We start from the raw sequence: 15,745 nt of genomic DNA on the forward strand, positions 1-15,745 counted from the left end.
GCCCAAAACATCAGTGAGCCATGGTGGGGATGGTACTTTGTTCACTATAGACCTGAGGTTGTGACCATAAAGCTCTATTTTGGTCTCGTCACTCCAAATTACGGTTCCCAGAAGCTGTGAGGGGCATCAAGGTGTTTTGGGGCATATTGTAACCAGGCTTTTTTTGTGGCATTGACGCAGTAAAGGCTTCTTTTTGCAACTCCACCATGCAGCTCATTTTTGTTCAAGTACCATTGTATTGTGCTCATTGCAACAGCCACATCTTTTTCCAGAGCAGCCTGTATTTCTCCTGAAGTTACCTGTGGGTGCTTCTTTGCATCCCAAACCATTCTTTTTGCAGTTTTGGCTGAAATCTTTCTCAATCTACCTGACCTTGGCTTGGTATTGAGAGATCCAAGAATTTTCCACTTCTTAAAAAGTGATTGAACAGTACTGACTGGCATTTGCAAGGCTTTGGGTATCTTTTTATATCCTTTTCCATCTTTATAAAGTTCCAGTACCTTGTTACGCAGGTCTTTTGACAGTTTTTTTCTGCTCCCCATTGCTCAATACCTAGAACTCACAAACTCATGGACTATTTATACACAGACACAAATTGCAATATACAAAGCCACCGGTGTGGGAAATAACCTTTTAATTGCTATTTTTGCCTGTGTGTGTGTGTGTGTCACTTTGTGTGCCCGTAACAAGGCCAAACACTCAAGGGTATGTCAACTTTTGATCAGACCATTTGGGTTATTTCTGTTATAAATGTTGTTTAAAAAGATTATCTTCATATGATCACTATGCTTGAATCAAAGACAGTTATTTTGCATGATGAGTCATATTTTCAAAATGTATGCCAACATTTCTAAATCTATCCGAGGGTATGCAAACTTATGAGCACAACTGTAAATACAAATTCACAATAACAATTTCAGTCTTACTGTGACAATGGCGATCCCAGAATGAAGCACTGACGGCAGCGAGTAACCGCTTTGTTTTTGCCAGATTTACCGATAGCTCTATACTGCTTCCGTTCTGCCTAACTTTCATCTGCCTTTACCTGATGGTCTGAAAACACCATGAGATGCAGTAGTCTTCACAGGCGGATGAATGATGACTTTGAAGGGGGAATAGGTGTGATAAATTCTCTGGGCTTCTGCAAATTTCAAGTCGGTGATCAAGTATGTTAGTCCCACATTTCACTTCAATAGAATCTTGTGGTCAAGTGCCAAATATAGATTAATTAAAAAAAAAAAAAAACAGTATTGTATCCATTTATACTGTACAGTTAACTGTCGAACAAAAAACGTCACTATCGTTTTGTAGATTTTATATTAACTTGGATTGTGTTTGGTGTAGAATGTCCATTTTGTTCAAATAAAGACAAAATGGGAAAATGGCTGATTGTTTTTCTTTTCATATATATTTAGACAATGTAACGTAATAAAGACATAACTAGCCAACACCGTGGCTTAAGAGATGTAACGTTGGTTAGCTTTTTTGGGCCACTTTGGAAGAGACTGAAATACCTGAACAAGTATTGGATGGATTGCCAGTAAATATCGTTTCTAGATGATACATCCTGATAACATTTTTGATTTCTTACCTTTTCCTCTTGCACAACCATGCAATTCTTTTAGTTTTGAGTTTAAAGTTACAGGATGGATTATCATGAAATTTAGAACACATGTTTCACACCGGATGATTTGCAATGCATGCAATACGAGATCCTTGACTTCTCTTCTAGCGCCATCAGGTCAGTCTGTTTTTATCATTTATTATCATCATCACATATATATATATATATATATATATAATTTCATGTACAAAGTCTGTTCCCACAAGTCTATTACCGTAATTTAATTGCTACTCTCTCCCTCAGTTGTGTGACCTCCAGTGGATTTAATAAATTAGAGCTTTGATCCAATCAGATTTCCCCTCTGTGCTCTCTCCGGGTGAAAAATCTACTCTGAGGCCTTCAGAATTTTGAGCGAATCCCTCTGCTGTTTAGGCAAATACCGACAATGTTTTTTCATTGTAATATTCTTTAGCAAATCAAATTTCGAGTTTGACTTGTTGGGGATATTCTTTGACAGGCCAAGGCCTTCTAACTAGCAAAACTAGCTCACATCACATAACCGTAGCAGTAATTTTATTAAGTTTGGTTTGAGTTTTAGATTTAAAATTATTGAAAGAAAGGTGGATGTACTTTCCATTCAAATGATGAGCAGGTTTTGGTAAGTTTAATGGATTTTTGTGCATTTTATTAAAATGACTTTTCTTGCTGTTACTGCTTGGTTTAGATAGTTCTGCTGGTGTATGAGATTTGAGCAGTGTCCGTGGCCGCGGTGCCCTTGAGTGTGCGTAGTGGCATGTGTGTTGTTGCCTCAGCAGCTTGGCTGGAATTTGTTGGGAAGCCTGTTGATTGCTGATTGTGTTATTGGTGTTTTTTATTGCTTTTTGGTTGTGCATGAGAAAATTTGACCAGTTTTTGTGGCGGGCTTGTTTTTATTTGGTTATTACAATTATTTTGACTGTATGTGCTACAGCATCCTGTCACACTGCGTAGTTAAGTGATGGCTTCAGTCACCGTGTATTCATGTCTCAGAAATAGTGTATTGAAACTGTCTAGGTGTTGAGCCTTGGGTTCAAGCACTTTATTCCACACAAAAATGTCCTAGTGTCATGGTAATATTAATCATTTGTGGTTTAATTGCTGTAGGATGGTACTAAAGGCCCAGGTGTAAAATGCACAGAACACCACTTGGTTACACTAACATCAAATAAAAGCTAGCTGGGCAGATAACCACTGCTAGCCCCTGGCTAGCCCTAGCTAAGGCCAAATTTACGTTAAACAGTCAATTTTTCTAATTGAAAAGTAGGACATTTCATGAATAGACGTTGTGGTAATTCGTTTAGATAAACCACATGGGAGAGTAACTAAATATAAAATAAAAAAAAGCTTTTTAAGTTAGCCTAGCTAAGCATAGCATAGCATAGCAAAGCAAAGCAGTAGCCTCCATTACTTGACTGGTGAAATTCATGTGATTTGGTATGCTTACTTTGCACAACCACATTTTTATTTTTTCCTGCTCACCATGAGTATGTTAACATTGTTATTTTTTAACTGAGCATTTATCTCAAAGAAACCTATGTCTTAGGTACAACCTAACTGAAGCTCACTCCTAATGTTTAACCAAAAATGACACCTCTATCTTTATTTATTTTTCAACTGAGCCCAGCACGTGAGGTCGAGCGCCATTTGTCACCAAACACACATTGTTTACATTATTTATTTTTTAGTCATTCCCATTTCATGTTAGGTCCTACAAATTTGTCCACATGTATATGGTACAACATGGCTGAAAAATAGTGATTAGCCATTAAAAACTCCTTGAGTACTCTTAGAGAGGGTGACTAAACAAAGTCACTGAAATGTAAGTACTTGAAATCCTTGAAGAAATTAAATGAAAAACATTGTCATTAATAAATAATAACACAACTAACAAAAAACAAAGGCTGGCAGGCAAAGAAGCTACGTTAATTAGACCCAACTAATTCAAGCTACATACAGTGCATCAGGTTTTTCATACGGCTACTCCTGATGTGTTGTTTGGCAGAAACACAAGACTGTACAGAAAAGTATAACTTTTTTTTATACAATACAAATATTTAGCAAAGGTGGAAGCCATGGATCTGTATTGCATCATTTCACCTCACAACATAGAGGATGAGTACAATAAGGAAGTAACTATAACCAGTTCATTGAATTTCTACAATGTCCTCTCTTTGTAGGGTCGTTGTCCTCCTGCACAGAAAATATGACTTGCTTCATAGTGTAACAGTGTCAGAGAGGGATCAAACGTGTCGACGTTGACCTCAGAGCGTTGGAGCAGCGCCAACGTCTCCAATACTGTAAGTCAGCTTATCAGCCAATCGATAGCAGCCTCGTAGATTTCAGCCAACCAGAAGTCACAGCGTCTCTTTCTTCTCAACCTGCTGTCCTTCGAGTCAGCTGATGAGCAGTCAGATCTCTGTCAGTGTGATCTTGTAGGCGTCTGCGTAGCTCTCAATATTGAGGATGAAGGTGTCTTCATTGGAGTAATGCTCAATGATGTTATCGTCCATGTTCACCAGGATCCTGACACAGAATACACTAAAGTTTAATTTTAAATGCTTAACAAGAGGCTCCAAAAAGGCCTTAAACTGCAATCTGTCTCCTTACTCACCCTTTTTTACTTTTCTTGTACACTTTGGCTATCCTCTCCGTGGCCACGCCGTACTTCTCTGATATCTACGAATGAAAGATGAAAACAGCAGTTTGTAAACGGGTGCTCTGCTTCAAGCAAATTGTTTCTTTCACATCACCCTTTCAGCAAGGTGTCACTCACAGCATCCATCAGGCCTCTGAGCGTTGGATTCTTCAGCATTAGAGCGTCAAACACCTCGTCTGTCTCCTTTCTTACGTACAACAGCACTGCAGAGAGATTAGGAAGAATAAACCTTATATTATCTATAACCTGGGTTTGGACCGCATGTTGCGCTACGATGTGAATAAAAGACTGTCAGGAATGTAATATGAAGTAATATTTTTCTCTTTAAACTAATAAGTCATTAAACATAATATAACCATAAATAATGACAAATCCCATCATGACTTACCAGACTACAAAGTGATGTCTTAACATTTGTATAATCATCAAAAGAACAACATAAAACATAATCTACAGAAAACTGTCAACAATCAACCATTTTGAAAATAATTTTTGTGTTTCTCATATATTATGCCAAAAAAAGTCAGTTTTTTCCATCATTTGAAAAAAATAAGGGTTTGCCGATTTCCTCTGTTTTACGTAATTGTTTATTGAATAACTTTGGAGTATTTAATAGTTGTTGACTAAAAGCAATTTGATGACCTCTGATTGGGCTGTTTTTTTTTTCTTCTACATTTTGTAGACTAAATAGGTCATTGATTATTTCAATGATAACTTAAACATAAACTTCCATGATAACTAGGCCAAACCTTTCCTAATATCAGTTAAAAACAACATGAAAAGAAGGAAGCAGCCATCTTGTACCTTTCTTGTGCGTCTCCTCTTTGATCTGTTTTTGAGGTGACGGACACAGATCTTCATCTGGCGGCCTGAACATCCTCTTCACCAGCACACTCCTGGTAAAAACACACAAAAACAAACAAATGTATGTCAGGGGCCATAAACGTGTATGCAATGTGTTTGCATTTGTGGTGACACAACACCTCCACTGTATGCGTTTGGTCAGTATCTGGGCCTGCTTTCATTTGCATACTTTATATTTGTTTCATGTGTAAATGAAAATGCTCATTGACACACACTCACCCTTCTCTCTCGATCTCCTCTGTGTTGAAGGTAAACACCTGCAAATGAAGTATAACGCATTTATGTACGTTTTAAGCTTTGTGTGCAAATGAAAACGTTAAGTAGAATATTTAATTCATATTTAGAAATTTGTCAAAGACAGGAGGTGGTGGGAGAAAAATAATTTAAGATATTTTCCTTAAAGCGCTTTTCAGGTTCACAATTGGATTTAGAGGTTGTACCAGAATAGGTTTACATGGTTTCATTTTCAAAAAACACCATATTCTTGTTGTACTGCACATTGCTGCAGCTCCTCTTTTGGCCCTGTGTGTTGAGCTCTCTGTTTTAGCTACCGAGTGAGGCATTTCACTTCTGTTCCATCTTTTTTTGGGAGTTTCACATGTGCAGTAGCTAGGCAACAACAACTAACCAGTCAGAAGCAGAGTATGAGGGTGTGCCACGCCAGCAGCTAGGCGGGCATTATAGCGTGTTACAAAGTGACGTAGGTTTCTCACGGAAGTAAAGGCTGGACTACAACAGAGCTGTTTGGAGCAGTTTGTGAACAGTGTTTTCAAGTTGGAGATAGTAAGTGCCTTTGGGGGGGACTTTGGGCTTTTCCACTTTGTAAACTTGCACAAAAAGATATATAACACAATAAAGGAAAGGGAACAAGCCAAAATGCATAATATGAGCACTTTAAGTACACATTTGGCATAAAAATGGCTGTTGTGACTGATTTATTTATTACGATTAAATAATGATTACATTGTTAAAACTGATGCATCAACTTGTAAACAGCATTTTACTGTGGCAATGAAATTTGTTCTTTCCGCAGATGAACTCAGCTAAAAGGAAACAGTTCTTTCACTTTTCTTTATAGGGAAGAATATGCGAGTGGGCCAACTATACCTGTCCGGCCCTCTGCAGGTTACCAAAGTGAACGTCGGGGATAAAGAGGACGGGCTGAGCCTCCAAGTCGCTCATAGTCTTGAAATAAGTGGAGTCGGACTTCTTGGGAGCGGTTATCACCCCTACACCTCCATCTTTACCTAAACACCAGTGACAAAGAAGAGTTTTAGAAAAGAACAGATGGATTCTTTCAGTCAAACAAACTCAAAGTAATACCTTGTAGACACAAATATCTAAAAGCAGGGGAGAAAGATGCATTCACCGTGATTGCATAAAGAGTTAATGAAGAGGGCGTATAATACCTCTCCGGTCCTCATATCACATCCTGCGTCTATAATTTCCTCTGAGTTTGATACCAATATTTTACAAGCAAAATTATTTTTTCCCTGCAATTCAAACCTTTTGACTTCTTGCGGAACAGTTTTCTCTCCTCGTCCCTTATTTTCCTCTCTGCTCCCTGAGAAAGACAACAGACAAAAAACACATTGAACACATCACTTTATGAAAATGTTACCAGCATCCTTTAAACACACTCTGATAAAACGAGTAATTACCACATTGTTTCTGTTGGACAGAAAAGTTTCCATTTTTAATAGAACTGGTATCTGTACAGGTGTATCTGGAAGCTCAGTGTGCAGGTGAGACCACTAGAGGGAGGACTTATGTCATGGTTTAACTCCCTCACTGACAGTTAAACACACCGTCTGGGACACATTTACAGTATATGTACATGTATCTATATATACGTGGGATGGTGATGGCGCAGTGGATATGACACATGCCTTTGATGTGGGAGACGCAGGTTCTGCGATACATCAGCCATACACAAACTCTCATTGCTGACAGTAACAAATACAATATTCAGCTTTTTTTACTCATAAAAGTTGGAGACTTACTTTGATCAGGACACAACTTCTATAATAGGGCTTCATATCAAAGCAACTTTAACGTCTCCCATCAAGAAATCGCCACGAACACTGCTGTAGTTTCTCTCATCTGTCTCATCTTGTCCTCCATTCAGTTTCCGGATTTTATTTGTCATATATGTGAGTGTACTGAATATCTTACTAGTTTGTGACTGATGGTAGAATATAACAACACATTCAAATACACCATGCTGTGTGTACATTATAACAAGCATGGTTCACTGTTTTCTGACATTTTATAAATTAAATGATTGATTAATCGAGCAGCTTGATTAATTGCAGACCTACTGTAGTTACAAATGAGCAATATTAACACATTTTAAATCCACTTAAAAATATGGACAACAGGGACAAATACCCTCGTCTCAATACAATGTTTACTAAATGGTACCCTTTAATCGACATTGATTTACTGACAAAATGATGAAACTTTTCCAGACAACATCCTTATAACTGATGAAGAGGAAGTGATTCCTCACCTTGTCACAGAAGACCTTGATCTGTGAGTAGGCCCTGTGCAGTGGCTTGTTGCTGCGGTTGTTGTAGCTGTACGTGTCGATCTGGATCATCAGAGGAAGACCCTTGACCCCCTTCTGAGAAGAGAAGTCTGTACTCAGACAGTTGACTGTGATGAAGATCTGTGGGGGGTACATAAAGGAGCAACGGGGGGATGAGAGGTGTTTGTGTTACAATAAATAACAGTTTTTTTTTCTTAAGCTATTTATCTTTAAAGGAATCTTTTAATTCTTTTATACACAATTAAATCGACCAATACACCCACAAACACTCAAAATGTTGACAGGTGCAAATAGAAGTGGGTCCTTGAACACAAAATGAAAAACAATATACCATTTATGTGTGGTTGAAGGTAATTTCATTTTCAAAACATGCTCAGAGACAAATGCATCATTTAAAGTCTGTATTTCAAATAATTGATAAATCCTTTTTTTTTGCTGTTGTCAAAACCATATTTCAAATTTAAAATGTCTACATTCAGCGCCATGAGTGAGATATTGTTTTCTTGAAAGATGGTGTTTCTTTGGAAAGTACAATGTATTTACATACAACATTCCTTTCACCTCAGTCAGTGTTTTTTTGCACCAGAAATATCAGATACAGTATCTCAGAATCTCCGTCGATAGAATCAAATCTACATGTAACTGCATGGCTACATAGCACACCAGATTAGTGAGACGCTTGTTAGATAACAGTGTTGTTTTTCGGCATCTTTTCCTGTATGTATCTCCATTTTCCTATGAACTCAGAGGAACACACCCCGGTTTGTTTAAATAGGGCTCCCCTAGCTGCAGATAGGTGAGCCAACGCATTTTTTGTTTCAGTGCATGCATTGTTTAAGTCCGTTGCAACGCTGGCGGCGCCGCTACTAGTTAGCTTAGCGTAGTGAATGGAATCCTATGTTAAGTCAATATCTGCTAAGGAAATCGTCTATTCTTAATATGCATTGATATTGCTATGTACTCGTTGTGAATACGCAGGCAACAAGAAGTCATTAGTTTTTTGTTGTTGTTGTTGGCTCACTTTTATTCACAACATGCTAACCTGCAACATAGGATAGGGGGCTAGGGGAGACTCTGATAATTCGCTATTTTCTGCATTACAAGCGTGGTCTAATTGATGCCATTCTACGCTCTGGGGTTCTCTTTTTACAAATTACACTTAACACTAACTCTGGTTTTCCATTAACAAAAGCTGTGGATAGTACCTAGTACCTTTTCTTGATTCCACCTTGGTCGAGGTTCAGAGTGAGTTGAGCCAAAACTAGAAGGTGGAGTTAAAACACTGCAGACCAGTGATTGGTCAGAGGGAAACGTCTTTAGCACAACACGGGACATCCTGCACAAACCCACAATTTTTAATTAGCTATGCTGAATTCAATAGTGACCGTAATTTTTTAAATTGTATCCCATAAAAACTGCATAGTACACTACATACACTGCTCTAATTGACCAAGTGCAGATGTGTTCTTCTGTTTGGTTGCCGATGAAAGGGTTCAGCAAGTGTTGTGTCTCCTGATGAAGGCCTTGTCACCACAAGCTTGGCTTTGACATTACAGTCTTACATTAGAGTCTTGTTTCTCCACATTGGATTTTGTCCTGGCTTTCCTCATTTTCTGACACCTCTCAACTGTCTGCTATGGAATGTAAGTTCATCCAGGTAGATTTCTATACTTCTCTCTCTCTCTCTCTCTCGCTCTCTCTCTCCACCAACCTAATCAGCTGACTGGTTCAATCTTCAGTTAAACCATCCTCTCTGTGAACGTTATTCCCTTTCATGAGCTCTGGTGGTTAAAAGGATACCAGAAGCGCGCCTGAAACCTTTTTCTTAGTAAACAAGAAGTTTTCCAAGACTTAAAATAGACACTCAAAAGTGTTTTATTTGGTGTAAAACACGTCAAATAGACTTTGTAGAAATGGATGAAGATATTTGGAATTATTCTGTCATGTCCTTTTTAGACCATAGACAGTAGAGGCATGCTGAACAATAAACTACCTGGGCTGGCATTACACCTGTTCCTGCACTACAACACAGGTATATTCAGGCTCAATAGCCACACAGATTAAGAGAAAGAGAAGGATAGAAGTACGAAGAGAACGAGTCAATATTGGCACAGAGAATTGCTTGGATTTCCACCAGCAAAGTCTTTGTCTGCGGGCTGCTATTACAAGGAACAAGCCCCATAACACACACACACACACACACTCACACACACACACACACACACACACACACACACACACACACTGCATTCACACAGAAATGAGGGCAAAACAAACAACAGAGGGTGGGGACAGGGATTGTTCTGTGTTGGCCCTTGGGGGCCTCTGGAGTTAAACAGTGACTGAGCTCCATTTAAGGAGTGGCCACAAAGGAGTGGGGCACAAAGACAAAGAAGACAAACACAGGAAAAAGTACACAGCACTACCCATCAGCTTTATAATGGACAGTGGAAAACATACTCATTGGTGCAAAGGAGCCTCATTTGGCTTTCAATTCTTGTATAACAAAATGATGACAATTTCATTCCTAATTTCTTTAAGTGAGTATTTGTGATGTCTACAGGTGAGCTGCCTGCATCACAGTTAATTTGTCAAGCGAATGCATTTGTTTGCCAACACCTGAATCAGCCCAAAAAAACCTGTCCCACTGCTTTTTTTTTTTTTTACATCAACAGCCCGCCTCCAGCGAGAGTAAATATAATAAACCGGTTTCTAGGAAAATTAAAGGGGCGATTAAATCCTGAAATAAAGAGAGTAATATTTTTTGTTTAGTACCTTGGCCTCTTCATTTACATCCCAGGTGAAGGAGATGGCGTTGTAGGCGATTTCTTCAATGTTGCCAATCGTGTTGAAGCTCTCCTTGTAATCAGCTGTAAGGACAAGCAGAGGGATGGTTTATTTCTGTAGTCACGCCCTTTCAAATATGATTTCTGCTATAAAACCATGCTCAAAAGTATTTTTTTTAATCCATGTGCAATCCTGTTTACTTTGCCAATATCTGCTGTTTCAAAAACCTCATAAAAGCGTCATATCTCCCCTCCACACATGGCACAAACTGGTCAATAAATGACACAAGCAGGTAGCTATTGTTTGTTAAGATAAGCAATCAAATGGCACGCTTCAATTTTATAAGATAAAACCTTATCGGCTTGGGCAAACAAACACAAAGGCTTCAAAGGCAGCATGAGGAACACAGGAGGCTATCTGGCTCTGAGAACCATATTAAAAGCCAGTCAAGTGAGCGCATTGGCTGACTGTTGTTGACCTCTGTGACCACAAATTGGAGGGACTTTAAATGTGAGGCGTTGAGTACACAGGTATGCTGTGGTAACAAAAAATTAAACAATTCACTTGTGAGCTGTTTTAAATAGGCTTAGACACGGTAGGTCAGTGGGAGAGAAGGACTAGTGCATTGTTGGTTTCCGTTTTTCTATGGGACTGGGTTCCCATAAAAAAAAAAAATCTGTCTGTAAAAGAGATCCCGATAAGATAAGACTGAGGGGATTTGGGCCGAGGTGGAAAACTTGAAAAAGATGAATATAAGAATAACTTGACCAGCCTCTGCCTCACTCATCAGAGAAGCTCTTGGTACACCATGTTTACATGGACACAGACATACCAAAAACCTAAATTCCCTTACATTACACACAGCTTTATATGGAACCTTAAGTCGAGCAGTATCAGGCCAACTGGGAGGAGGCAAACAAGTGTGTAGCCCCCAGTCAACGTCGTTTCTCATTTAATATTATGGCGTTTTTCCATTAATGGTACATACTAGTCTCGCCTTGACAGCGGTGCCCCGTCCTCCTGTTTCCATTGCAGATTAGTACCGCCTTACGTGTGAGGCGAGCCGTGGCTGGTCGTCATAGCAGCCTATGACCCGCCAAACTGCCGTGACCCAACGCGACACACACATGCAGAACGTTGAAGGTGTGTTGCTTTTGGTAATCGGCATGCGGCTGTCGCCACAGCCAGAAGACTAATTAGTTTCAAAAGAAGCTGGCAAACTATTTAAACCCAGCGGGGTTGTTCAGGACACCCCTCGTCTGTCGCTAGCAATGATGACACAGTGAATAGTGACGATTCTCTCCGACCAGTCAGTAGTCTGTAGGTTTTCATGTCATCTTTTGGTATCGCCTCAGCTCGCCTGGAACCTCGACTGAGGTACTACTACAAAAAGCCTGTGTTGGCAGAGGTACCAGGGACTTTTTTTCATAATGGAAAACTAAAAAAGACGAGTAGAGTCGCAAGTTGAGTAGGTACCATGTAATGGAAAAAAGCCATTATAATCGGGGCTGAAAAATCTAAAGATCCATCTTGTCTATTACCTCCGGTTAGAGCAAAGCATCCTAACATAAAGCGAGACAATACTGAAGGACTTTAAAAAGGCCTCTTAAGTTAATTGTGGTAAAACCAAATTTTATCTAGAATGTCTTTTTATGAAGAGGTAGCTCATCTAACAACAGTTCTGCTGGTCACATCTGAGAGCATCCCCCCCTCTGCTTGAATGACCTGCAACCTCCTCCATCATCCTAACCGCCGTTACGGCGACACTTCCTGGTTCTTTAGCAGGTGCACAAAGCAGCAAGGCAGGCAGCAACATGCCTAACTGCTAGTATCCCCCAAGAAATAACCTCATTCAAATGATCCATTCTGTGACTCGGCCCAGGGGCATGATCACCCTCATACACACAAACAAACAGACTCATTACACTGGCAAATGCTAAACAGTACGCCTGCAAATCAGGTTGGAAAAGATAACATACTTCCTCTTAGCAGGAGCTAGTGGTGGCTTTAAAAAAATGTCAAACAAATCTTTAAATGTTGTTTTTACTGAGATACTGTCAAGCAGCAAAAAAACTGAAAGTCAAGTTATTTCAGCAATCAGCCAGTGGTTGCCAATCTTCTTTGCTTAAAGGAAATAGTTTGATATTTTGGGGAATCCGCTTATTGGCTTTCTTGCTGAGCGTTTGACTAGAAGATTGATAAGTTATATCAATCTTACCATCTAACTCTCAGCAAGGAAGGAAATGTGCGTATTTCCTAAACTATTTCCTTTACTACAAAGCACTGTCCATTTGCGACACTTGTCGAAGGGTGCCTGTCTATCAGAGAGGGATTTTCCCTGCTCAGAAGCAAGTTTCACATTTTACGTATTTAGTATTCCAAAAGAACAAGAACCAAGACAAAAATCTGAGAAAAGTTCAAAACCAAACAAAATTTAGTGCAGCTGAATTTAGTATTTTTCTCATTTCAGTATCTCATAACCGCTTTAATCTATTCCGCTATGCCCCAGTTGGGAACAGATATAAAGATATGTGTGAATTGTAGGCTGATTAGGATTTGGATTGGTTCACGTAAATATAGGGATAACTGGAAGATGAAGATCTAAATTGGGCAAGAATTTCTTTCAACAGACCAAAACCAGGCAAGGTAACAGTGTGGCTAGCATTCCTCTCTCTGTCCCAACAAGATGTGTGTGTGTGAGTGTTTGTGTGTGTGTGTGTGTCTCTTCCATCCACCCCTAGCTTCCCACATACCTTTGAATCTCTGCCTGGTTAGCAGGCCCAAGCTTGTCAAACGCAAACCGCCTGCTAGATTCTCACACACTCATTCAACAAGGCGTAAAAATGCTTGGTTCAAATTCAAACCCATCAACTGGAAAAAAACACTGGCAGGCAATAGGTCAAAAGGTATAAGATACAAACATAATATGAGGCTTCAGATCGACTTGCTGTGAGAGAGAGAGAGAGAGAGAGAGAGAGAGAGAGAGAGAGAGAAAGTTTTGTTTTGGCTCTGTGTGCTCAATCTCTGATGCAATGTAGAGGAGATTAGAGGATTTATGTTGTGTGTCTCAGCAACACCTAGACATTAGGAGATTTTTGAGAGACTTAGGTGTGTGTGGACCAACTCTGATCAACAGATCTGAGCCATTGCCTTGGCTGGGGAACAATGGTGATGATAATGGGGGGAGCACCCGGAAACCCACGCAAACACAGGGAGAACATACAAACTCCACACAGAAAGGCCCGTAACGACCTGGATTCAAACCCAGAGCCTTCTTGCTGTGAGGACGCAGTACTAACCATTGGGCCACCATGCTGCCACGTAGGGCAGCCCAGCCTCCTGTCTGATGGAGGGCAGCTGAACAGCCTTGGGCAGACAGTTGGGTGGGGGCATATTTGCTCTTTGTTTGGTCATGCTTGTTTATTAGCTAAGTGCATTCCAGCTTTTGCAACCACATACATTTTTCATGGTCTTTTGGTTTGTGTGTTTTGAAGTATTCAAGAATTTGCTCGTTGTTCACACATAAACATGGAGAAAGTCTTGGAAAGCGGGAGTAAGAAGTTAAGTCTTACCGATGTCTAAGACTCTCTGTTTGGCTGTGTGTTGCCGAGAATGCCAGTACTTCCAGTACTTCAGCTGCTCGTCTCGGTTCTTGTCTTCACTGAACACCACCATGATCACACTCTGAGAGGGTAAAAAGGTCAAATGATGGTCAAGTTTTGAGACTGAGTTTTTTAGGATTGTAGGACAGCATCTAATTTTATTACAACTTAATGATAAAAAGGTTTCTGAGACCTGGCAATGCAGCAACCTCAGCAGTTGTTAAACTTCTTATTTTGGGGTGCATAAACTTTCAGTTAAATATCCACAAAAAGTGATTTACTGTAGATCATCTATCAATCCGATGGTCTGACCTCTCCCCCTGTAGGACTTCTAGTAGCGATGGCGCCAGATCTCAGAAAAATTATACTCTGGTGAGTATAATAGAATAACCATTAGAAATTTTGACCAAAACTCCAGTACAAAAACCCAAATTGTGACAAACTACAATTTTCTTTTAATCTGTTTTATTGTCAGCCAATTCCAATGGAGTTGTGTTTGTGTCTAACTGAGGAATGTACATTTTTCATTCTCTTTAAGCACTTTGTTTACCGATGCTCGTAGGAAATATCTGACTTTCTGGATCGCTAAATGCTCAACTATGTTCATGAGACAGTTGCTAACTTTGTGCGTCTGCTGTTTGGTGCTGAGCCGGCAGTGCACGGTGGGTTTGTCAGAGCTTTTTCACTCAAAACAGCTGCAAGTAAATGAAGTTGGAGGCAGTAGATTCAAGAAAATGAGCTGAAAGATGCTAAAACGTAGAGCTGAGGGAAACTGCTTCTCACGTTACACATAGTTATTCAAGCCATTGTTATTATGAAAATGTCATGATGCCACCATGGCAGCCCTTTCCACTCCCTGTTTGTGTGCATTGTTTGTTTCCGTGTTTGTTATTTCTCATGTTTCTCCCTCCTGCTCTGTGAGTTGTGAGCGTGGCGTAGTTTGCAGGCTGCGTTAGGCGAAGCTCATTCCCTAATCATCACTCGTCGCCAGATTGTTCAGTCTACTAGCATGGTACAGTTGGTACTCATGGCTTCCTGTGAAATTCTGTTTCCTGGTGTTCTAGCTTCTGTGGCTAATGTTATCTGTTTTTCATCCTGTTGCAGTCTGCTTTGCTTGCTTGTGCTCATGCTTCCTCTTACCCCTGCCTGCTTGCCTGCCTGCTGCTCTCTGGATTCAAGGAAGTTTCCCACGTGTGTGAATTGTTTGTTGGATTCTGGAGGATGCCGTTACTACGTGGCCGACGCCATGAACAAGAGACACCGATTAACTGTATATATCTACATTTATCTTTATTAAATCACTTAAAACATATTTCCCGTGTGCCACGTCTGTTTTTGGGTCCAACCTCCACTGGCGTTCCATAACACAAAAGATAGATTAGAGCAGCTTTGCATCTAAAGGTTTGGTAATAGGTAGACTTTAATTACATCCAAAAATAATCCTCACCCGAACTTTGCTGATGGGGTGACGGAGGCGTTTGTTGGAACTGAGCTCGTTCAACGTCACAGCGTAGAACTGGCCTTTGTTCAGGTAGGTCATCGGCCCCTCACCCTGCTTCTGACGCAGCGAGCGAGTGGCATCCAAAGTGTACTGGAAACTGTCACTGCACACACAAACACACACACACACACACACACACACACACACACACAGAGAACAACATGTGATTAGACATAACAAG

At 40.1% G+C, this 15,745-nt stretch overlaps 2 protein-coding genes across 2 annotated transcripts in view; one reads left to right on the plus strand and one right to left on the minus strand.

Moving 5' to 3' along the window:
• The window catches only part of LOC117956784 (neurocalcin-delta B), a 23,839-nt gene extending 13,961 nt beyond the window's left edge, over positions 1-9,878 (plus strand). The window contains exon 5 of the transcript XR_004659365.1: positions 9,860-9,878. The gene's annotated coding sequence lies outside the window, so the exon portion shown is untranslated. The remainder of the gene's footprint in view (positions 1-9,859) is intronic.
• grhl2b (grainyhead-like transcription factor 2b) overlaps positions 3,247-15,745 on the minus strand; it is a 17,258-nt gene continuing 4,759 nt past the window's right edge. The window contains exons 6-16 of the mRNA XM_034892039.1: positions 15,511-15,667; positions 14,034-14,145; positions 10,450-10,544; positions 7,636-7,794; positions 6,630-6,687; positions 6,231-6,370; positions 5,343-5,380; positions 5,064-5,155; positions 4,377-4,462; positions 4,215-4,279; positions 3,247-4,126 (exon numbers count right to left, since the gene is read on the minus strand). Of these exons, the coding sequence (XP_034747930.1) occupies positions 4,012-4,126; positions 4,215-4,279; positions 4,377-4,462; positions 5,064-5,155; positions 5,343-5,380; positions 6,231-6,370; positions 6,630-6,687; positions 7,636-7,794; positions 10,450-10,544; positions 14,034-14,145; positions 15,511-15,667 (1,117 nt within the window). The 3' untranslated portion in view covers positions 3,247-4,011. The remainder of the gene's footprint in view (positions 4,127-4,214; positions 4,280-4,376; positions 4,463-5,063; positions 5,156-5,342; positions 5,381-6,230; positions 6,371-6,629; positions 6,688-7,635; positions 7,795-10,449; positions 10,545-14,033; positions 14,146-15,510; positions 15,668-15,745) is intronic.

This window comes from Etheostoma cragini, chromosome 14 (assembly GCF_013103735.1).
Source record: "Etheostoma cragini isolate CJK2018 chromosome 14, CSU_Ecrag_1.0, whole genome shotgun sequence".
NCBI classification, from domain to species: Eukaryota; Metazoa; Chordata; class Actinopteri; order Perciformes; family Percidae; genus Etheostoma; species Etheostoma cragini.